This window comes from Bison bison, unplaced genomic scaffold, assembly GCF_000754665.1.
Source record: "Bison bison bison isolate TAMUID 2011002044 unplaced genomic scaffold, Bison_UMD1.0 scf7180017864349, whole genome shotgun sequence".
In the NCBI taxonomy this organism is placed as follows: domain Eukaryota; kingdom Metazoa; phylum Chordata; class Mammalia; order Artiodactyla; family Bovidae; genus Bison; species Bison bison.
In genome coordinates, this window is record NW_011494921.1 from 9,407,834 (window position 1) to 9,432,858 (window position 25,025).

Below are 25,025 nucleotides of genomic sequence, written 5' to 3' on the forward strand. Positions count from 1 at the left end.
GGATGAGATGGTTGGATGGCATCACTGACTTGATGGACATGAGTTCGAGCAAGCTCTGGGAGTTGGTGATGGACAGGGAAGCCTGGTGTGATGCAGTCCATGGGGTCGCAAAGAGTCAAACATGATTGAGTGACTGAACTGAAACCAAATATCATAAGACATTTTCCAATTTTGGAATTAATTAAAACACTTGTTTTCCTAACTAACTTGTTTTTTCTTAACTGTTAAAATTAAAATTGATGCTTATTTAGAAAACAAGTGGTGATGATTAGATTGCTTCACTGAATCTAGGTTGACATTCAAAAAATATAAAATGACTCCAGCTTAAACTAGCAAAATAATACACTGAAGAGCTGGTTATTAAAAAAACCCAAAAACCTAACGACTATTGTATTTCAGGTGCTGAGAAAAGTTTTCTTTTTCCTCAAGCCACGTGACTAGATTCTGGTATTAGAATCAATGCCTTAGATGTTTACGATTATCATATGAACTGTACATTGTTCCCTCATACTTATTTAAAGCTAAGAAATGTATGTAAGTTTATTTGGCTGCACTGGGTTTTAGCTGCGGCTGGCAGGATCTTCAGCGCATCACGTGGGATCTTTCGTTGTGGTGCAGGAACTCTCTGCAGGGGTTGAGGGGCAGCAGGCTCAGTAGTTGGGGCATATGGGCTTAGTTGCTCCTGGCATGGAGGACCTTAGTTCCTGACCAGTAATGGAACAGCCACCCCCTGCATTGTAAGGTGGATTCTTAACCACTTAAAAAGAAGGAGTAGCAATGTCCTCATTCATTTTTCCCCATCAAGAACATAAACGCACACCAACATCTTGGGCATTTGTGTTTGGACCGCTCAGATGCTACCCTCTCCTCTTTCATTTAGAGAAACAGGTAGGTTTTTCCTTTGGGGGACAAGGTCTCCTCTCTGTCACGTGAGCTGGGAGCAACATCAAATAGGAATTTCCTCGCCTCCACCTCACTCTCTGTAGCTGCGTGATTCTCTCTTCTGGGAAACTGAATGCTGATAGAAGAAAGGAGAGCACATGGAGTCACACCACCGCAACTGTAGCACCTTGCAGGGAGAGTGCAACAGTTCCTCATCTTTAATGCCCGGGGACGTGCTGCTTCTGCCCCTTGCCAAGGCATCATTATTTAAGCTATCCTTCCAATTATTTTTATTTTACCTAAATTAACTAGAGTAGAATTAAGGATTTATCACTGGGACAGAATGCATGTTTCATTTCAAGAATTTGTCAGCTGCCATTATCCTTATTATGAGCAATTTCAGCACAAGTGCATCATATGTGGCCCCATAGAGTCTTCGCATTATTACAGAATTAGAAGCAAACTCCAGAGTTATTTCATTCACTTCATTTTCTTCTCACGGTTTTAAAACGTACAGACACTTGCGAATTACTTCTCACTTCTCATCATCACCCCAAAATCTTATCCATAGGCTATTTACACCTTTGTCCAGATCATTATCTGTTTTGACAATCACCCTTTCTACCAGTCACATTTCTAAAAGTTAATATCTCTCTGTCAGCTATGGGTCTCAACACTGACATCCTTACAAGGCTAGGCAGTTCAGGAGAAATCAATAGGGTTCATTTATTAAGTCAGATGTTGGGCGTTTATGTTTATGATGGGAAAAATGAATAAGGAAATTACTACTCCTTTTCTTTCACCCAGGGAGGACCAAATACCTTACTGGTTTACATTTAACTCCTTTCATCTCCTTTTAGGTTAAAAGAAAGAGCATGACTTTTATTCATCCCATAATGTATAACTCTCCCTAAGAAGTTAAGAACACTGGCATCCTGGGCATATTTCTAGGAGAATGATTTTATATACGTAAACACGTAAAGTAGAAGAAGAAAGTGTTGAAATTAAACAACTAGAAAAAACTTCTTGCAGAAAGAAGTGCCCTCAGAATTGTAAAAATATTCCCAGTGAACTCAGAGTTAAGGTAGTAATCTGAAATTAAAATTAGAACTGCCATGCTATAGGACAAATTCAAAAGGAAAAAGAAATTCAGCTTATTCAGATAAAAGTTTTACTGCCATACATTTTAGAATTTGGAAATGTGTGGTATAGTTTATCCCCAAATATGATGTAATACCATGAAAGCTATTAAAATGTATGTTAAACCCTATTTCCTTCAGATGTCGGATCTCTGTGAGCTATAAATGCAAAGTGCACTGCATGTCTGCTAAGGTTACAAACTCAACATTTATGACCCACAGCAAATGTGACTGGAAAAATTTACAGTGAATTGCATTCACTCTCGATTTGAACTATTGCAAAATGCATGAAAGTTTTCCATTGTGTTGCCTTATTTCCAAACAGTGAACATGACTCCCTAGAAATTTCTTCCCAGTCAACTGTGTGTGTGTGTGTGTATGTGTGTGTGTCTCTGAGCCTCGTTTCCTCATTTATAACATGGAAATAACCATAGCACTGACTTTACAGTACTAATTAAAGTGCGAAAGTAAAACATGTTACCTGGCTCAGAGTAGGTACTAAATAAATGTTAGCTACACTATTTTATGCATTGCCTAGTGTGAAATACAGGTACTGTATATGTCGTATATATACACATACGTACATATATATATATGGAATTTTATGTGCGTGACAAATTCTCCATTGAGCTATAAGAATTTTGAGGACACTGGATCTTGCTTAACTTTGTATCTCCTGTAATACCCATGCTCTAATCGGTAGTCAGTGAATGCATTTTGAAAGGAATTTTATGTAAAATATCAAGTGAGCAATCACTTTAGTAGAAAATAAATTATATAAAAAGTTCTCTATTTGATAAGGAAAGTCAATATAAAATTTTGGGCAATCAAAATATGAATGTCTGGCCTGACATGGGACTAACTGAAGTAGAATGTATTCCTGTGGGAAGTGGTCTGGATAAAGCCATCAGGTCATCTGAGGCTCTAGTTTGATGGGGAATTCTGTCAAGTTGTACAACCTACCCATAAAGATCTCTACATACATACACAGCTGTAAAGAATCTTACTTATTCTTTTTATAGTAGGTGTCAACACCCCAGTCACATAGATGAGAAAAATGAGATTGAGCAAATTAAGTGACAGGACAGGACACGGCAAAGCCAGCTTGTAAGCCCTGGTCATTTGCCTCTAGGAATGTATTTGGTCATGTATGAATGTGAGAGTTGAACTGTGAAGAAGGCTGAGCACTGAGGAATTGATGCTTTTGAACTGTGGTGTTAGAGTCCCTTGGACTGCAAGGAGATCCAACCAGTCCATTCTGAAGGAGATCAGTCCTGGGATTTCTTTGGAAGGAGTGATGCTAAAGCTGAAACTCCAATACTTTGGCCTCATGCAACAACGGCTGGATGGCATCACTGACTCAGTGGACGTGAGTCTGGGTGAACTCCGGGAGTTGGTGATGGACAGGGAGGCCTGGCGTGCTGCGATTCATGGGGTCGCAAAGAGTCGGACACGACTGAGTGACTGATCTGATCTGATGTGATGTATTTGCCCCCGTTTATACTGTGCACTCTCTGCCCAGCTTATATAGTGGGGAGTGAGATGAAGTAAGAGATGATAGAGGGTATGCATTCTCTTCCCAGCTTATAAAGCTATAGTGGGGAGTGAGATGAAGCAACAGACCATAGTGGGTGTGAAAAGTTCAAAATGCAAAACCAAAGCATTCTATTCCCATTCTTTATAAAATTTAAATGTATCATATGCCCATTCTGGATTGACCAGATACGGTCTGTATTTATCCTTGCTCTCCAACTTAACTAACTCTCCCCCTCTAACCCTTCTTCTCAGGGTGTGGGTGCAGAGTGTGTATGTGTGAGAAAGGTGATGAAATGTTAGTACTTAAAAGCTTTATTAGGTCAAGAAGGTGATGAGGAGAGAAAAAGTAACAATATTATTTTTATTCTCATACCTCAACCCATACGTGAACTCAATTTCTCCTTACAGATGATTTTTGGTGGCTTCTTCGTAGGCATTCTTAGCGAAGCTCAATAATTCTGTCTGTTCTATTAACATTCAACTAAAAAAAAATACTGCTTTTGGAAATTCTGGAGCGCCAGTCATTCTGCAGAGATCATTGTCCCTTAGAACATTTCACACACCGGCAAGGTACCCCGTGGCCATTCTGTGAAATGAATGTACAGCAGCACGGGCATAAAATTTTTAAAGTAGTCCTTTAAAATAAACTTAGAATTGGGTAATCGGCATATAAAGAGATTTTTACAAAAGTGTTCTCTTATGTCTCATTTATTGTTTTATCTGATAATGTTATCTTTATTTATGGTTCTGCTGTGTCTTAAATCTGATACCGTAAGAAGATGGATAGGATGCTTATTCCGATGATACTACTTGGACTAAGCTGGAGAGTTCCTCCAAGTACCTGACCTGAGCAGGGAGGCTGAACCAAAGGAAACTGCTTTCCAATTGGTTTCAACAAAAAACTGATTTACTATGAAATGTGAATTTTACGCCCTTTAAAGGCTGAATGAAACTAGAAGCAGAACTAGCATGACTACCGGAAAAAAAGAGGCAGACTGACAAAATTATTGGTGGATGCTTTAACTCCAGGGTCTTAAAAGTCAGAAATTTCCAAAGGACATTTTAATCCCCCCAGATCAACTCTGGCTTGAGGCTGGATTAAGCACAATGGCAGTTTAGTGGAAAGAACATTGGATAAAGTATCAGGAGATCCAAATTCTCCTTGAAAGCTATCCCAGTAAAGTGGTGCGGAGGAGGGATACAGCGGCGTATGAAGATTCTGGAGTGCCGGGGTCAAACTACTGCTCCCTCCGTTGCTGGGTAACACTTGGGCTCCTTGTTTCTCTTCTAGTTTTATTGAGATATAATCAACATACAGCACTGTGTAAGCTTAAGATGTACAACTTAATGATTTGACTTACATACATCAGAAAGTGGTCACCACTAAACAGTAAGTTTAGTGAATACCCACCATCTCATATAGATGCAAAATAAATAGAAACAATATAGTTTGCTTGTGATTATATATTTATAATGTTGTACATTATATCCCTAATGCTTATAACTGGAAGTTTGTTCCTTTTACTGCCCTCTCCTCCCTGCCTATACTCTTATTTTTAAAGCTATCTTCTTCATCCTAAATGGGCTTTGCTTGTGGCTGACATGGGAAACAGTCTGCCTGCAAATGCAGGAGACCTGGGTTTGATCCCTGGGTTGGGAAGATTCCCTGGGGAAGGGAATGGCTACCCACTCCAATATTATTATTATTTTTTTTTTTACTTTATTATTCTCTGCTGAGAATCACAAAACGATTTTGGAGTTACTGGGCCAATTTCTTACTTAGCCAAGAACATTTTTATATTTTCTAAATTTTAAAATAATGAACATGTCCTTTTTATAAAGAAAAAAAGTGTTTAGAAGAAAGGAAAGGCATTGCAATGGCATAAGCATAGTAAATGACAGAAGGACCCATCATGGTCGAGGTGAGGAAATGTGCACACCGCTGGAATCGTGCACCTTTGATGCTGGCGATCTTTGGAGTAGCTCTCTGTCTTAGCCTGTAGAAGAATGGATGTGGAAGCACATTTGAAACCTACTCCTCACACTGATGTGATCTTCTGACACTCAGCTCTGACTTTTCCCTTTGGAGAGGTCAAAACTTGCCTTTGGAAGATGGGTCTTTCTTTTTTTTTAAATTATTTATTTATTTTAATTGGAGGATAATCACAATGTTGTGGTGGTTTTGCCATACATCGACTGAACCAGCCACGGGTGCACATGTGTCCCCATCCTGAACCCCCCTGCCACCTCCCTCCCCACCCCATCCCTCTGGGTTGTCCCAGAGAACCGGCTTTGAGTGCCCTGCTTCAGGCATTGAACTGGTCATCTGATGGTAATGGTGTTCTCTCTTTTTTTTTTTTTCATCCCACCCTCGCCTTCTTTCTGACTTAACTTCACTTTGTATAATAGGCTCCAGTTCCATCCACCTCGTTAGAACTGACTCAAGTGCGTTCTATTTTATAGCTGAGTAATATTCTATTGTGTATATGTACCACAACTTCCCTATGTATTTGTCTGCTGATGGACATCTAGGTTGCTTCCACATCCCAGCTATTATTGTAAACAGTGCTGCAATGAACATTGGGGTACACATGTCTCTTTCAATTCTGGTTTCCTGGGTGTGTATGCCCAGCAGCGGGATTGCTGGGTCATAAGGCAGTTCTAGTTCCAGTTTTTTAAGGAACCTCCACACTGTTCTCCATAGTGGCTGCACCAGCAGTTTGTTCCTTTTCTCCACTTCCTTTTCAGCATTTATGTTTGTAGATTTTTTGATGGCAGCCATTCTGACAGGCATGACATGATAACTTATTGTGGTTTTGATTTGCACTTCTTTAATAATGAGTGATGTTGAGCATCTTTTTATGTGTTTATTAGTCATCTGTAGGTCTTCTTTGGAGAAATCCACTCTAGTATTCTTGCCTGGAGAATTGTACAGAGGAACCTGGTGGGCTACAGTCTGTGGGGTTGCAAAGAGTCGGACACAACTGAACGACTAACTCTTTTTCATCTTAAATAATCATTTTGTGAATTTTTAAAATATGCTTTCATGTATTATTTCACTTGAATAAATTCTGAATTCTGTAAAGTACTCCATGGAGCTGAGTTTATTACACATTTCAAAATTGTAAGTAACAGCGTTAAGTATGTGAAAGTGAAAGTGTTAGTCACTTATTCACGTCCAATTGTTTGCGATCCCCACGGACTACAACCTGCCAGGCTCCTCTGTCCATGGAACTGTCCGGGCAGGAATACTGGAGTAACAACTAAAAGACGTTTAAGGACCTCTATGATCTAGCATAGTCCTAAGTAAATGGTGGACGCTTAACAATTATTCAATCTCATTTTCCTCTACATTTGTGTGTTGTTATATACACTACTCATGTGGTAGGCTTAGGAGGTAGTGTTCGATTATATAAATATTAGTTGGAATTGCTATGGCTGACTGATAGAGATGTGAACGGATGACAGTGCCTCAAATGTGTATCTTTAAGGAGCTCCTGGGTTGGGGTTAGTGTGTGTGTGTGTGTGTGTGTGTGTGATGACTTGATGAGAGGACAGGGATAAGGGAGCTGGTCTAATTCATCTTAGTTAAAGGGGAGGGTACACGGTGCATTCTTTACCACATGAGGGCCTTTCAAGGCTAAATGAGGAAACAGATGTTAATGGCTTGAGGTGTGTTCACCATCTAAGGATAGAATAAAAAAATCTTCATGTACTCCTCATATTCACTATAAGATGGGTCTCTGCATACAATGTTAATATGCGTGACTGCGGCATAAACCTAGATTCCACATGAAAAGAAAAACGCCAAAATCTATCCAAGAAACTAATGCAGAGCTCTGCTATTTTCAAAAGAAAATGGCATTCCCTTGTACAGAATTACATTATTTATACAAACCCAACATCTGGTAGAATTCAAATAACATTTTGCAGCTCTTGATGCTTTTCTACCTCGTCTTAGAATGGTTTCCTAAGACACAATAATTCCCATGTCAGTTTTAGAGCACTGAGTTTTCAAATGCTTTGTTTTCCATTTCGTGTCACGGCAGCAACATAACTCATGACAGCCCAGGAAGTGTTTCAAACAATGGATGAAACAAATGGCAGTTCAAGGTAAACTTCATACTACCGGTTAGAACCTCACCTTGTATTTCGCGTTTGCAGAAAAGCTGGTCCTCCACCGGACAGTGTAAAGTCGCACTTCGGACGTTTTTTGGTTCTTAGGGACAGAGTTGTCTGCCCAGCTGACCCTCACGGCATCGTGGGTTAGAGCCACAGCCTGTACACCTACTGGTGGGAGCATGGGGGTGGAGACATCTGGGACCGAGGTGGGGAAGTCATCAAGCAAAGGATAATAATCAACTGGGTCAGTGGGATCTGGGTTTAAAAACCCGACCAATGAAGCAAACAAATAAATACATAAACAAAAGAGTTAAAAACATAAACATCAGTGGCAACAGGTCACAATGAGTTAAATGTATGGCAATAATGATGAAAGAAAAATTATAATTAATTCAATCGGAAAACTCATTAGAAACAGTATTGCTAGATTACAAAGGTAACTGTTTTCCACAATCTCCTTATTTCCTTAGAATGCTTCTATCAATTTGGCTGTCGCTTCTCGTTACATATTTTAAAAGTCCACTTTTTTTTTTTTCTTGGAATGTTGCACATTGCTTCTTCAAAGATCCAGTAGAGAATTCATCAGTTTTATAACTAGAAAGATACATCAAAATAAAATTCTAAGGACTGTCTATTTCATTTCCTCCTGCAAAAGAAATAAATGCCTATCTGATACCTGTTGTGTTGTTTTTCTCCTTCTCTAAGGCGACTTGGTATCTCTAATGCTTTTATTATTGCTTAGGTTTTATCTGCATAAATATTGTGTAGGTAAGAAACACAGGATAATAAGCAGAGGGCCCTGAGATCCGTAGCAATCTATGGCTACGACTGCACGATGTCAGACCAAGTCCACATGGCTCAATGATGTGACGGTTAGGTTTCACATGGCACATGGTGTGGTTAGATTGAAATCCTTAAAGAAAGTGTAGAAGTGTCCATCTTACCCACATTCTCACAGAGTAAGCTATTTATGGCATCCCTATATTCTATGTTCCTTGTTCTACAATTTTAAATCCAAGGAAAGACTCCCTATCATTGGGCAGAGAGACAGAATGAACTCCGTATGGACTGAGGAGATTCACAATGAGATACACACATGCTTTGATCCATACCACAATCAATCTGAACACTGATGTCTGTGGTTTCACAAAATTCTCTAGGAAAACCTTGTATTTGTTTTGATGCTGCGGATGCCAGAATCAGGAGAGTTTATTTTGCAGCTGGAGAACAAGTCCAATATTGAGCCTTTCATTTATTACTGAAGGTGTTTAAATTTGTTAAAATTTTCTTTTAAATCATACATGTGTTCTCACTAACAAAAAATGAGATGAGCTCTTAGACTGGCGATACAATGGCATTTGGGGAGATGAGGCCTACCAACACATAGAGTGTCTGGAACAGTAAACATACTGAGTTTACATCTGTAAGTATAGTATAGAGACTATGGGTTGAGTTTCATGATTATGTCACTTTGTTCACTGAATTTTAAAAGTCTACTCCCTACTCATCACTGTTTTCTAATGAAGTATTTAGTAGTTTACTGGGCTGTGGTCTTTGGAGCAAAATATAAAATCTGAAAGGAAAAAGAGAACAAAAAGAAGACAAAAAAAAAAGAGAGAGAGAAAAATGTGTGTTTAAAATTTAATGACAGAGCCCAGGCTTTTCATATTTCCTTTGATGTGTCTTCTTATTAAGGGCTCCTTTAAACCCGAATGGATTTATGAGATGATGAAGGGCAGCTGAAGACACTGCAGCCTCTAGGAGGATCCCAATCAGTCATCAGGCTGGTACATCAGTGGAACATTCTGGCAAAACTAAAGCAGGCGCTGTCTTCACTTGACTTATTTCTATTCTTAGCTGACTTAAAGAAGAATGTTACGCATAGCACAGGACTACTCTCAACCACAAACTCTTTGTAGATCAACTTGTATTCATGTTATCCTATCTATTGTTTCTTTGCCTAATCTAGTTTTGTTGAAAAACTATACTAACTTTATCGTTTTTCATAGATACCCCATATGAGGTTTTCAAAAGTAGTGATTTTACTTTAAGCAATGGTAATAATTCTGCTATTTCTGGCTTTTAGAGAATTATGTTTTTCATAAACTTCTTGTTGAGTTTCTCAGAGTCTCAGTTCCAGAATGCATCCATAAATTTCAAACAATGCTGTTTTTTTGATATATACCTATGAACTTATGTAATTCAAAATTTTCTACCCTGGCCAAGTTTTGCTTGCTTATTTTTGGTGGAAATTTTTTTTTTTCTGGCATGGCTTGACATTCTATTTGCCACTTCTTCCATAGTTGGGCTAATGCAACAGCCATAGTTACATGGACAATTTGACTTTAAATTAAAATTAAATACAATTAAAGTGTCATTTATTGTGTTGCACTAGCCTATTTCATATGTTCAATAGTCACATGAACCTTGTGTCTGCCATACTGGATACAGTAGGTATTTCTAACAAAGCAGAACTTGTTAGTAGGTAGCACGCACTGCTCTAAATATATGCTACATATATTCCTAATTGTCTTTCCCTCACAGGTCAGAAACTGAGGAGTTGAATTAAATAAATTATTTTGCTGCCAAAGAACTCTGTTTATGTTTTTTTTTCTTCACCATTTGCAGTGGTGATATTCAAAAGAGTGGGGAAAAAAAGACAAAAACACAAAATATAGCTTTAAACCTTTTGCTAAAAAGAGAAACCAATTCAATTCCTAATAGTTGTTTTGGTGAGAAAATATAAGTGTTTTAGTCAATATACTAAAGCTCAAAACAAGCTTTTAAAAATAATACAATTTTATATCTGGATTGTACTTCATTTAGACATTTATGAAACAATTGAAAATAAACAAATTCAAACAACGCATCTCATTATTCGCCTGTTCTCATCCAGTCTCCAGGCTCAAAATGTCTTATTCTTGCAACAATATGAAATAAAAATTTTAAAAACAGCAGCAAAACAAGCACACTGTTAACCTGCCCTTTTGACCTAGTGAGACTTTGCTTGGCTGTAATGCTGATGTGTTCAGAATGAGATGTGGTCCAGAGTGGACCAGCATCTGTGAACACATCCATGTGGAAATCACCATAGCCTGATATTCCAGCCTGATGCATTTATTGCCTCTGAGCTTTATTATTATTACTTTATGTTCATCTCTTCCAGGGCTCCTCATGGGAGTACTGTGCAGAGGCTCAGAGACCAAAAATGTCTTCTAAGGATCCCTAAGACACCCTTACTGTGATAGTTTCCTGCAGAACCTAAACCTTTGATTCTGTTTATTTGTTCTTTGTTCTCTGTGGTGTGTGAAAAAACAACAAAATAAGTCTGCCACATCTGGGCAGGGATGTAGAAAGAGCTGGTTTTATTCATCCTCTCCAACCCCTTACTGACTTTTCCCCAATCAGAAAATCCCTCATATGCTTTTCAATTCTCAGTATTATTTCATTTCTCAGATCCATTGGGATTAGTCATAGCAGGAAAAAAAAATGGTCTTATGGATCACTGGTATTCTAGAAACCACTCTGGGGATGCCATATGCTAAGAATTAAAGAATGACAACAAATGTTAAGGGAAAAGAAGTTAACAACACCTCAGACAGTTCTCCAAGCAATTTATCTTCAAGTTATCTGAACTCTATCTCTATTTTAACTAGTTTCTGCTCAAAAAATGGATTTTGGAGGTCATCTTTGTGTTCCTTCCTTGTGGTCTTTAGTTTTAGTAAAAAATTATGAGTTCTTAAAGACGGATCATGGTACAATTTTGTTTGGCCTGATCATGAGCTCAAATTCATAGTGAGGACTTTTTTAACTGTCTTTTACCCTAGGCAGGAAAGAGCGGACTTAATGAATAAACATTATGGGAAGCACTGGCTCAGCCAAAGTGGTTGCTATCACTCAAAGGAATTTTGGCAGAATAAGAGAATAAGAGGAAGTAAAAATCCCAGACACCCTTCACCATGTTATCTCATGGTTTCCATCCTGGCCTCTATTTGCCTCATATCTCTATACTTAGACACAACACTTTTGACAGTAAATGTTCTCTGGGTAATATTTCTATTTACCCTTTTTTTGGGAGTCAGAGTCCCTCTGATAATGCAATGCAAGATATATACTGTCTCCATGGATAAATTAATATACTGACATGCACCCAAGCTTTTGCATACCACTTCAGACCGAGCACAGATGTTAAATCCAACAGCCAAAGATTCAAGGAGACTCTGGGATAATATCAAAGGTTTAAAAGGAAATTTGGTGGACATCAAAAAAGGGATGGTATGCTGTGAAAACCATCACATGACAACTGCAAATCTGGTTTACAACTGTATATTCTCAAGACAGTTTCTGAATGAAACTTCAAGATTTGGAAAACAAACTGTACAAAGTTCACATAAATTTAGGTGGTAGCAGAAGTCACAGGACCACATCATTTCCTGGAGGTTCATTTATTCCTAGCTGCCAGGACTCATACTCAGGCACCCCAGTGATTTTCCATGGTGCTCCTACTAAATCCTGCTCCTTTGCATCAGATCCTTTGTTGTCATTAAGGTGAAAACAGCTGATAAGTTGAATGAACTTTGAGGATTGTGGGTTTTGAAAGGATCAAAGTATACATTAAAAAGATAGAGTAGGATCCTGGGTTTTGCTTTCACATTTCAGACATAAGGCTATTAGGAGTGGTCACGTGACTCTGAGTCATGTGCTGGGTCATGAGCAAGCCTCACAGGGGTACTTATGGTACTTATTCTGTTTCTGAGTTGGTCCAGCCTTATTCACAAATAGTCTCCATAAATGACCGGGATCTCACTTTCTAACCCACCCTTTTCTCTTTCTCATTTCCTTGAGCCCTGTTTTCCTCCTTTGCCTCCTCTAAGGTCCAACTCACATAACAATTTCCAGAAGTGATAAGCCCTTGAAGCAACCAATTCTTTCAGTGCCTACAGGCCTTGGGCACTGTTGGGGTGACCCTTTGGCCCAGCTCAGAAAGAAGCTCCTGTATGACTCAGCCTAGTCCAAACCAGCCCCATGAGGGCAGTTGATGTTTGTTAATATCACCTTGAAGGACCCTCTGCAATGAAGCTAGTGTCCATTCAGGCACCTGGTGGCCTTCTGCAGAGACCCTCCTGCCTACATTGAACTGATTTGGAAATAAGTTGCCCAGAGGAATGAACAATGGTGTCAAGACACCAAAATATGAAGCTACTCGAAACAAATAAAGAGAATAAGGGATCTACATTCTTTAAGTCCAAGTACTAATTTACAGACTGAATTCCTCTCACAATTTTGATAACCCCCAAAATAATAAATTGTGCATGTATATATACACATAAGCCTCGGACATGACTTCATACATTTTTTTCTTCATTATTTGTTTTGTTTCATTTTGGTTTGTTGTTTTCACAACTCAAATGCCTTGTGAAAAAAAGATGAACTATTTCAGCTTACCTGTGATAGATCGGGTGGTAGCACTTTCATAAAGAGGAACTCCTTCTCCTGCATTGTTAAAAGCTTTTAGGGAGATGACATAATGGGAACTTGACTCTGGAGGAAAACAGAGAAAAAAAAATGTACGTGTGGGTTTATTTAATGTGCTGAAATACTCAGGATAAACATTTTCCTGAAATCAAATTGAATATAGTCAATTAAGCAAACAGTTGAAAAATGAGTGAGCTTGATTCTGGGAAAAGGGCAGCAGTGGTGGAAATATAGTTTTTGATCTTCTTGAATCTCCAGGTAAAAAGAGACAGAAAGACTAGATGGAGAAACAAAGGCATTCAGACTTTTATGACAAAATGAGGTGATGGGGTCTGTATGTTCACATCCTAAAACACCAATGGATGTGGACAAACCCCCAAGGCCCTTAGAACCCACACGTTATTAGTATCTGTGGGAGAGAAATTGGAGGGAAACATCAATCCTGAAAACAGAGTAATTCTAAAATAACTACCAGGTAATGCTATTAACAGAAAGTACAATAGACCAGTTTGAGAATGGTAAATATAAACCCTTGAAACTAACCTACAAACTCTCCTTTCTGGGACAGGGTTCACCTTGAGGACAAACTATTGAAAATATATTTAAAATTTATGAGTAGGTCAAACAACAGACATGAAAGGAAGAGAAAGTCCAGATCAAAGTAGGAGAGAGGAATAGTTTTGAAAACTTGGAACGCAAACTGCCACAATTTTTAGTGTGTACCAGAGTTTGGCCAACTTTTCTGTAAGAGACCAAGACAGTCCATACAGCTTTGCAGTCCACCTAGTCTCTGCCACATATTCATCTATATTTGCTTACAACTCTTCAAAAGTACAAAAAGCATTGTGAGTTCAGTGATGCCCAACAAAAATAGAACCTGGACCAGATTTGACCCACAGGCTACAGTTCCCTGAGCCCTGAGCCCTGAGCCCTGGTGTAAGAAAAACAAGAGGACAGGGAGCTCTGTGTATTTAGAAAAGCTATTTGAATTTCTGAGCATGCAGGGAAACAAATCTCATAAAAGCAAGCACAAAAAAACCTGTTGAGGTTAAGTTTCTTACAAAATAAAATGAGGACACTATCATACCTACAGACAAGTACACAAAAAGAGGATCAAAAGTACACAAGAAAAACACATCAAACCTGCGATTTGCTATCCCAAAGTGAGCTAAGTAATGTTAAGAAAACAAAATCCCAGAGATGCAAGAGTAACATAAATCAGAATGATTACAATTCATAAACAAGGTGGCATATTTCAGAAAGAATTATATTTAAGTAAAGAAGTAATTTTAGAAAGAAAGTATAACAAGGTGAATAAATAAAGCAACAAGGAGAAAACAAAAACAAGAGTAGATTAAGAAAGAATAAAGAAAACGCAGGAAAAAGTGACACATACCGCAGCACACACACACACACATTTGAGAAGGAAGAACTTACACTGGAGTAACAGTGGTCCTTGAGGGAAAAAAATCAAAGAAAGGGAACAGAACAAATACACAGAAAAAAATGCAATGCAAGAAATTTTTGCTGACTTAAAAAAATCTTTTAGGCATGTGGACACAAAGAATACAGGATTTATAAGGGGGAAATGAGATTATTATCAGATTTTTTTGACAGCATCATTTTGTGCCAGAAGAAACTGAAGTGATTTGAGACACTCAAGGTAAGAAAATGTGATCCAAGGATTTCACAGTCAACAAGAGTTAACTTCAAATATAAAGGGCTGTTATAACAGTTTGATAACACCCAAACTCTTACCAACTTGCAAGGAATCAGGAAATATTGTTCCCCTGATCCTCAGAACCACTGGAAAATGAGCCTTGGCTATTTAAAGTGACCTGAGAGATACTGATCTAATAGCTAACTGAAGAACAATAAATTTAATGAACTAAGACTAATTGAGGGTTAAAAGGAGAAATTTTATTTTGTAACACTACATGTTCTGATACTGTCCCCATATTATAATCATAAGACAAAATTAAGGGAGAATGGGGATAATATATATAGAAACATTTTATTAACTATTATTGATGGTGAGACTATTATTAATGTTACTCTAATACCAATGCAATATGAGATAGAGCAAACGAGAAATCACGAGAAAGTCTAATTCTGCTGTACCCTACGTCCTTCAGATTGGGATCCCTGGTGTGAACAAGGACACACCATGTAAAAGAGAAGAGATGAAGTATTGTGTTCCTAAAATCTAATTGAAAAAATCAGTTTAAATGCAAAAGGCATTTTATCTCTAATTCTGTCCACTGAAAACATCTAGAAACACTGACTTAGTGACACAGGTATCTTTTCACCCAAACTGAGATTCTGAAAAAAATATATTTTGCACTGCAAGGAACAAAGGCTTCTTGGAGAACTGGCTGATTCCTAGTCTAAGGCAGAAAACATAGCAACTGAGCCTGAAGCTTCCTGAGATCCCAAGTAGAAAGGAAACCATCAAAGAATAACAGGATTGTGTCAAACGGATTTGGAAGTCAAGTTGGAAGAGCTTCCACAGAACCAAAGAGGAGGACAAACAGCTTCAACAAATATAAACGTTGTAATGAAATTAAACTATGACTGTCTGAATTCATAGATACTTTAAAGAATAATAAGAGTTGGTCATTTCTGAATTGGACAGGGGAGCAAAGCACTATCTTCAAGTCCGGGTAATGAGCCACATGTTTAGCATGTCCTTCTTAAACAAACTCTACCAGTGTGCAACCAAACAGTATATGAAGGGTGTATCCTATTGTAACAGTATTCCAGCTAATAAGAAACATGCAAATATTGCTAGTTTTTTAAGAATTCATGATTGCTAAGATAAAACAGAGAATCTAGACATTATATACCTAATGAAATAGGGCATCCCAGGCGGTGCTAGTGGTAAAGAACCCACTTGCCAATGCAGGAGACCTAAGAGATGGTGGTTCGATCCCTGGGTTGGGAAGATTCCCTGGAGGAGGGGATGGCAACCCGCTCCAGTATGTCTGCCTGGAGAATCCCATGGACAGAGGAGTCTGGTGGCTGCGTACTGGACATGACTGAGGCGACTTAGCACGCGCACCACAATGAAATAAATAGTACACTGCCCTCTAGTCTGGCTGAAGGGATCAAACCTACTTGGTCTGATCAAGCTTCTGGATCCAACTGCCAATTTGCAGAAAATACAGCCAAGAAACAGGGTGAACTCTAACTTAATTCATGAAATGATATATTAGTTGCATGTAGTTTTCTGTGTCTGTGTTTGATTTTACAACAGCTTTTAAAATGAATGAATTTATCTCTGACAGTGTTCTTTGAAAACTGATTAGATGGATTTTTCTTCATGAAATTTTTATGTGACCTAAATATTCACCTTAAAGACATGACATTCCAAATGACAATGACACAAGAACCACAATACAACAAGAAGAATAAAATAAAATTACATTTAATGCAGCCAAGGGGCTTCCAGTCAGTGCCTGCTTCGCCTCAAGAGGAGATATTTGTTTTTTTTTAGACTTATGTTATCAATCTGGTTTACCAAAAAAGAGTGATCAGTCAATAAGTATTAAATGCTGTTGGAGATAAAAGAATGTTTGGAAAGGATGGACCTCTCTTGCCAGGTTACAATCATAATTCTGGGCAGAGAACACAATGAAAAAGTACATAAAATTAAGCAGAAAAGTATGTCATACAATGTATGAATGTTACATGAGTTTAGAGGCCTAAAAACTTAGTGGGGGATTAGCTCATTAAGGAATTATCAGACTTGGAACTAGTACTGACGGGCACGGGTAGGATTTAGAGATAGAAGGATGGTCATGGGTCACTTGCCAAAGAACTGGGAAGGTAATTTTGCTCATTTTGCATGCTAATAAGATTATGCTCAAAATCCTTCAAGCTAGGTTTCAACAATATGTGAATTGAGAACTTCCAGATGTACAGGCTGAGTTTAGAAAAGAGGAACAAGAGATCAAATTGGCAACCTCCTACTGGATTGCAGATAAAAGCAAGGAAATTCCCAAAATGTCTGTTTCTGCTTCATTGATTATAGAGAGCCTTTGTGAGGATCACAACAAACTGTGAAAAATTCTTTTAGAAACCTGAAAGGGTGAAATGTTGGGCTGGATGAATCACAAGTTGGAATCAAGATTTCCTGGAGAAATATCAACAGCCTCAGATATGCAGTTTATATCACCCTAATGGCAGAACACTATGGACGGTGACTGCAGCCATGAAATTAAAAGATGCTTTCTTCTTGGAAGAAAAGCTATGATAAACCTAGACAGCATATTATAAAGCAAAGACATCACTTTGCCAATAAACATCTGTACAGCCAAAGCTTTGGTTTTTCCAGCAGTCATGTATGGATGTGTGAGTTGAACCATAAAGAAGGCTGAGGGCTGACGAATTGATGCCTTCAAACTGTCGCCTGAGAGTCTGTAGCTCCAATACTTTGGCCACCTGATGCAACAAGCTGACTCATTGGAAAAGACCCTGATGCTAGGAAAGATGGAAGACGAAAGGAGAAGAGGGTGGCAGAAATTGATTGTATCCACTCAATAGACATGAATCTGAGCAAATTCTGAGAGATGGTGAAGGATAGGGAAACTTGGCATGCTACAGTCCATGGGGTCACAAAGAGTCGGATATGACTTAGCAACTGAACAACAACAAAAGAATAAAATATCTCAGAGAATAATGGGTCAGACTGAAAACAGTGAGGAAGATCATCAAAGCACTTTTCTATTAGGAAAAATATACTTTATAGTTACTGGATTTCAAACATATATAAACTACAATGTAAACATTTATATTAGATTCAAACCACATCTAATTACTTCTTTTGGGTGAAATTACAATTAATTTACCAGTATACATATACTATGTATTTGTGTTTGTCTATATATTTCTTTCTGGGCTTTCCTGGTGGCTCAGAGGGAAAGAATCTGCCTGCAGTGCAGGAGAAGCGGGTTCGCTGCTTGGGTTGGGGAGATCCCCTGGAGGAGGCAATGACAACGCACTTCAGACTCCTGCCCGAAAAATTTCATGGACAGAGGAGCCTGACCAGGGGAAGTTCACGGGGCTGCAAAGAGTCAGGCACAACTGAGCAACTAAACAATAATGCGTATTTCTTTACCAAGAGAGTGAGAGAGGTATCAGGAATGCCAAACTTACATGATTAGAAGTTAGAGTTTTATTTTTGATTTTGTCTTTGTTTTCAAACTTGAGAGAGGGAGGGAGCGAGAGTATGGTAGAAATATTTGGCTATAGTGTCAAAGACAATATGGCCTAGAGGATCTCAGACAGGAATCCATTTACGTATTAATAATTCATCAAAGCAGAGGGGCTAGCACTCAGGTTCAGGGTGTTGTTAGCCTATGGAGAGCAGGCTCAGAGTAGTCAAACCTTCTGGAAACCCAGAGTTTTATGGGAAATCCACAAATTTTCAAATGTTGGCAAATGATTTAAATAAAGAAAATAAACTTGTGCTGGCAAAACAAAATCATATATCTCTGAACTGAATCCAGGTCCGTGGCCCCTTGTCTATAACCTTAGAGTCCTACATATACAGTTCAGTTCAATTCAGTCGCTCAGTCGTGTCAGACTCTTTGTGACCCCATGAATCACAGCATACCAGGCCTCCCTGTCCATCACCAACTCCCAGAGTTCACTCAGACTCACGTCCATCGAGTCAGTGATGCCATCCAGTCGTCTCATCCTCTGTCGTCCCCTTCTCCTCCTGCCCCCAATCCCTCCCAGCATCAGAATCTTTTCCAATGAGTCAACTCTTCGCATGAGGTGGCCAAAGTACTGGAGTTTCAGTTTTAGCATCATTCCTTCCAAAGAAATCCCAGGGCTGATCTCCTTCAGAATGGACTGGTTGGATCTCCTTGCAGTCCAAGGGACTCTCAAGAGTCTTCTCCAACACCACAGTTCAAAAGCAGCAATTCTTCAGGCCTCAGCCTTCTTCACAGTCCAACTCTCACATCCATACATGACCACTGGAAAAACCATAGCCTTGACTAGATGGACCTTTGTTGGCAAAGTAATGTCTCTGCTTTTGAATATGCTATCTAGGTTGGTCATAACTTTCCTTCCAAGGAGTAAGCATCTTTTAATTTCATGGCTGCAGTCACCATCTGCAGTGATTTTGGAGCCCCAAAAATAAAGTCTGACACTGTTTCCACTGTTTCCCCATCTATTTCCCATGAAATGATGGGACCAGATGCCATGATCTTCATTTTCTGAATGTTGAGCTTTAAGCCAACTTTTTCACTGTCCACTTTTACTTTCATCAAGAGGCTTTTGAGTTCCTCTTCACTTTCTGCCATAAGGGTGGTGTCATCTGCATATCTGAGGTGATTGATATTTCTCCCAGCAATCTTGATTCCAGCTTATGTTTCTTCCAGTCCAGCATTTCTCATGATTTAAATAAGCAGGGTGACAATATACAGCCTTTACGTACTCCTTTTCCTATTTGGAACCAGTCTGTTGTTCCATGGCCAGTTCTAACTGTTGCTTCCTGACCTGCATACAGATTTCTCAAGAGGCAGGTCAGGTGGTCTGGTATTCCCATCTCTTTCAGAATTTTCCACAGTTTATTGTGATCCACACAGTCAAAGGCTTTGGCATAGTCAATAAAGCAGAAATAGATATTTTTCTGGAACTCTCTTGCTTACAACTACATTCAAATATGTATGTATTCAGGGAAGAATAGGTAATAAGGTGTGGTTCTTTCCCTTCTGATGTCTGTGTCAGAAGCTTTCTCTCTTTTGTACTTTAATAAAACTTTATTACACAAAAGCTCTGAGCGATCAAGCCTCGTCACTGGCCCCAGATTGACTTCTCTGGGGGTCAAGAATCCTGGCAGTTTTGTGGTTCAGCAGCAAACTTTCATCTTGGGGGCTCATCTGGGATTCTTCAGGACAAGGTAAGGATGGTTGGAGCTCTAGTTCTTTGTTCTCCTAGTGAACATACTTTCTGCTATATGTTACTAACGCTACGGTGTGCTTGTGTGAATCAACGACACGCCCTGCACGAAGCAAGTGAGAAGCCCGGCTCTGCGGCTCTGTGGTGACCTCATACAGCTTATGGCAGAAACCCTGTTGGGGGTTTATACCAACCTGCCAATGGACTTCCCTGGTGGCTCAGATGGTAAAGCATCTGCGTACAATGCAGGAGACCCGGGTTCAATCCCTGGATTGGGAAGATCTCCTGGAGTGGCAACCCACTCCAGTACTCTTGCCTGGAAAATCCCATGGACAGAGGACAGCCTGGTAGGCTACAGTTCATGGGGTCGCAAAGAGTCAGACACAACTGAACGACTTCGCTTTCACTTTCCTCAGTCAAGATGTCAACAGCAATCAAGGTCTACAACAACCAAGTAGAAACGATAAGATGTGATAGGGAGGATAAGCATGAAATAATAAAGCAGGTGTCTGTTATGCAAGGCTATTGGATACACTGGTTTTCCCTGGACCCCTCTAATTTAGACTGGAATTCAAAGTGAAGAATGTCTGATTTGAGCTCTGAATTTCCCGCTCAGGGTTAATGCTGACGTGTCCAGGCGGTCAGCCTCATCCATGTTACACTGAATTCGCACCTTCCCCTCTCTGTCCTTACCTCCCAGCTGCCCAATTTATACCTCTTCAGGGCACGTATTCCATAAAAGTCTCTGGAGCATTGCTGTACAATTGGCTTTCAGTTTTGGAAATAGGCATTCTTTCTTTCTTTTTAAAAAAAAAAGTACCATAAGTGATTCATTCTCATTTCACTGCCTCAAATTTTGGTCTCAATTTGAATTACAAGAACATGTGTACCTCATCTAGCTGCTGTCTGGCTCCTGAGCAGTGTTCATCATTTCTTTATCTCCCCCACAGTAAAGGTGAGCTCACTGTCATTTCAATACTGACTCTTGCTAATATTGATAGCCATGAAGTCTATAGTAAGTCTCTGAGCAATGGCAGCTCCTTCCATTCCATGTCCACCACCCATGGTAGAGGATACGCTCACAAAGACTATGGAGTTTTACCATTTACCAGCTATTGGATTAATGAGCTACATTGAATGCTAAATTCCACAAATCCTAACCATGGTGTGTACATCTTGAGGGTGATCAAGCTTTGGTTCATTTCAGTTCAGTTGCTCAGTCATATCTGACTCTTTGCAACCCCATGGACTGCAGCACAGCAGGCCTCCCTGTCCATCACCAACTCCTGGAGTTCACTCAAACTCATGTCCATTGAGTCGGTGATGCCATCTAACCATCTCATCCTCTGTTGTCCCCTTCTCCTCCCGCCTTCAATCTTTCCCAGCATCACGGTCTTTTCCAATGAATCAATTCTTTCCATCAGGTGGCCAAAGTACTGGAGCTTCAGCTTCAGCATCAGTCCTTTCAATGAATATTTGGGACTGATTTCCTTTAGGATTGGACTGGTTGGATCTCCTTGCAGTCCAAGGGACTCTCAAGAGTCTTCACCAACACCACAGTTCAAAAGCATCAATTCTTCACAGCACTCAGCTTTCTTTGTAGTCCAACTCTCACATCCATATATGACTACTGGAAAAACCATAGCTTTGACTAGATGGACCTTTGTTGGCAAAGTGATGTATTTAAGTGACCAAGCTTAAATTTAAATAAAAAGTGGCGATGGCTTATTCTCCGGAAAGGTAAACAGATGTTCAGCAGAGATGCTTCTGATAAAGGAATATTGCTAGAGCTAAGGGTCTTTAAAGATGTTTAAATCTAGTATGCTGCTGTTTTTAGTTGATAATTTGAGCATCAGGTAAGTTCGCTGACATTTCTAAGGTAACACAGAGCTGCCCAGCACATAGAAGACCTAAGACAGCTTCATCTCCCCTTTTTCAAGAAGCCTCTCCTTATGCCCTGCAAGCTCTCTGAGCTAACATCTTTTGGGCCCCTCTTGCCTCTGTACAGTGCTTTTGTCAAACTGCATCTGGATCTCCTGAGGAAGCAGTAGGATCTTTTCAGGTTCAGTTATTAGTTGCTTCCCTAGTAGCTCAGACAGTAAAGCATCCACCCACAAGGCAGGAGACCTGGATTCGATCCCTGGGTCGGGAAGATCCCCTGGAGAAGGAAATGGCAACCCACCCCAGTATTCCTGCCTGGAGAATCCCATGGACAGAGGAGCCTTGCAGGCCTAGAGTCCACGGGGTAACTTTAAAGAGTCAGACACAACTGAGCAACCAACACTTTCACTTTAAGTTATCAGTGGCTTTGAACTCTTTTTACATTGTGATGGAGGCATTTCATTTAAGTGTGTACTGAGGGGGAAAGATGCTGTGAGATGTGGAACAAGGGAGAAGGAGGGTTTGTGTTTCCGCCCCTTACAAAAGAATGTCATTTGTGACTGTACCACTAGAGGGCAATGTGGAGCTATTTTTCTGCACATGCTCAGAGCTCAACTTTAAAACAAGTAATCACAAAAGAATTGCCTAGAATTCCTCCCTCTTTAGACACATCAAATGAATTAAACACATTTAATATTATCATAATGAATTCCAAATGAATTAATCATTAATTATGGTCAGACCCCATTGTTCGGGAATACATTTAATGACAATTATGAGAGTAAATTTATTTTTTGGATTTGCTAAAACGTTACAGATATTTAGGCTTGAAAACATGTCAATTGCCTCTGAAAAATTGTGTACAGCAGTATTCTCTCATTTTAATTTACTCTGACTGAATCGTACTGAGATAACTTGAATTTTGGTACATGTCCATGGGGATTATTTTTAATTATGGATATTCTGGGTGTTCATTGGAAGGACTGATGCTGAGGCTGAAACTCCAGTACTTTGGCCACCTCATGCGAAGAGTTGATTCATTGGAAAACACCCTGATGCTGGGAGGGATTGGGGGCAGGAGGAGAAGGGGACGACAGAGGATGAGATGGCTGGATGGCATCACCGACTAAGATGCACATGAGTCTGGGTGAACTCCGGGAGTTGGTGATGGACAGGGAGGCCTGGCGTGCTGCGATTCATGGGGTCGCAAAGAGTCGGACACAACTGAGCGACTGAACTGAACTGAACTGATTCTGAGTGATTCCACAGATTTCAAATTATTGATCAGATTTATATCATCGTTTGGCCAATATTTCCTATAGAATGCATCACATTGGGATACAGAAAGATAAAAATGTATTTAATAACTCTGAGCATCCAACACAGATGGCTTCTGGCCAGTATCTTATTTGTGGCCAGCAAAGAAGGAAATAAACATACATTTATACATTACAGGGGTTGGACAAGGAATGGGCAACAGGAAGATTTTTTGGGTCTTCTTCCCCAGAGACTAGGTAGGTGAGAGAGCCGTTGTTCTGAGAGTTTTTGTTGAGGCTTGCCTGAAGGTAGTGAAGTGCATGCATCTCACGGGGCTGAGAGAATCAAATGACTTGCAGACAGCTCCTCGGGGGCTGGACCAAGATGCTGTGCTTAGTAACAAAGGCCAGTAAGAAGAACATCATTATTTTTAATTAATATTTGGTGTGAATTAAATGCCACCGGCATGTGCTAGATTGACAGCCCACAGACCTTTATTCATTACAGATTATGTACTTCGCTCAGTGGCCCCATCAATGCCAAGTGCTTGTCGGGGCCCAATCTCCATGTCCCTACATCTTTTGCCCTCTGTGAGCACTGCCAACAAGTCAATTAGAGAAAATTAGAGTGGTAACTGTCTGCCTAGCGCAGACGTCGGCTCACTGCAGAGAACCAGGGTGACCCGAGGCAGAGTAGAGGCTACCAGATCCCTGTCGGAGGGTAGATATGACTGGACACCTCTGACCCCCCTGGACCTGAACTGTTTAATTAAGGGTAATGGGTGGACAGTAAACACAGCCAACTGCACTGATCTCTTAAAAGGGTGAGCAACTCATATTCAAGAAAGATGCAATTTATATAGTACATTCAATATTCAATTCTACTCCATCATACACACCTGTTTGCAAATTTAATTAACAGCTAATCTAACTAGCATCCTTTGAAGGTTTTCTTCCTTTCTTCCTTCCTCCTTTACTCTTTCTTTCTCTTTTCCAGGAGCACTATCCAGAGAATGGTCAGATTATAACATCCTTGGCTCATTAACCAGTCTTACTGGTACCAAACTGCACATTCTGAAACCTACCAGTTCATGAAAAATGATCCCAAAGAGACTGTGCGACAAAACCTCTTACTTACATATTTGTTATTCTTTGTCTATTCATTTGTTCCTTTGCTCATCAATTATCATTTAACATCTTGTGTGTGTAAGGACAAGGTTATATGTTTTCTAGGGTATGTAAGGGTTGAAACAAACAAGTCATTTTTCGCCTATCTTTTAGTGGAGAAGTTATGTTAGAAGTTTAAAAAAAAAATCAGAGCAGAAGTGTTCTGGAGTCAGCTAGGCTGTGTGGAGAAGACGGCAGTTTTGCTGACTCTTCCGATGAAGAAAGGTTGAGCAGAGAGAGTGACAGAAGCAAATACAAGTGAACCAGGCAAGGTGGTTGTAGAATCATGCGCGTTAGAATGAAATACCGAGTTTCTTCTCCTCCTCCTTTTTCTCCCTCTGCCCCATCCTCCTCCCAACAGTAGTATTAGTTGGATGTCTAATTAGGCGTTAGACATTCATTCACTACAGTAAGTCCCCTACATACGAACTTCTAAGCTGCGAATTTCAAAGGTGCGGATGTGCATTCGTGTGTCCAGTCACGTAAGTTAGTTCGTGTGTCGAGCGTACATTGTCACGTGTGTGCATTGTCTACAAGTGGCTGTGCTTTTGTGGCCTTTACTGTACAAGTCCTTCACAGACAACAGCAGTACAGTATCTTTATTTCAAGCCCAGCATGTCTGGAAACAAGTGTAAAAGCAGCGATGATATAGCTG

The 25,025-nt window shown here is 39.7% G+C and overlaps 1 protein-coding gene across 1 annotated transcript in view; it reads right to left on the reverse strand.

The window, feature by feature from the left end:
- DCC (DCC netrin 1 receptor) overlaps positions 1–25,025 on the reverse strand; it is an 838,683-nt gene that overhangs the window by 160,276 nt on the left and 653,382 nt on the right. The window contains exons 15-16 of the mRNA XM_010854834.1: positions 13,125–13,220; positions 7,702–7,934 (exon numbers count right to left, since the gene is read on the reverse strand). Of these exons, the coding sequence (XP_010853136.1) occupies positions 7,702–7,934; positions 13,125–13,220 (329 nt within the window). The remainder of the gene's footprint in view (positions 1–7,701; positions 7,935–13,124; positions 13,221–25,025) is intronic.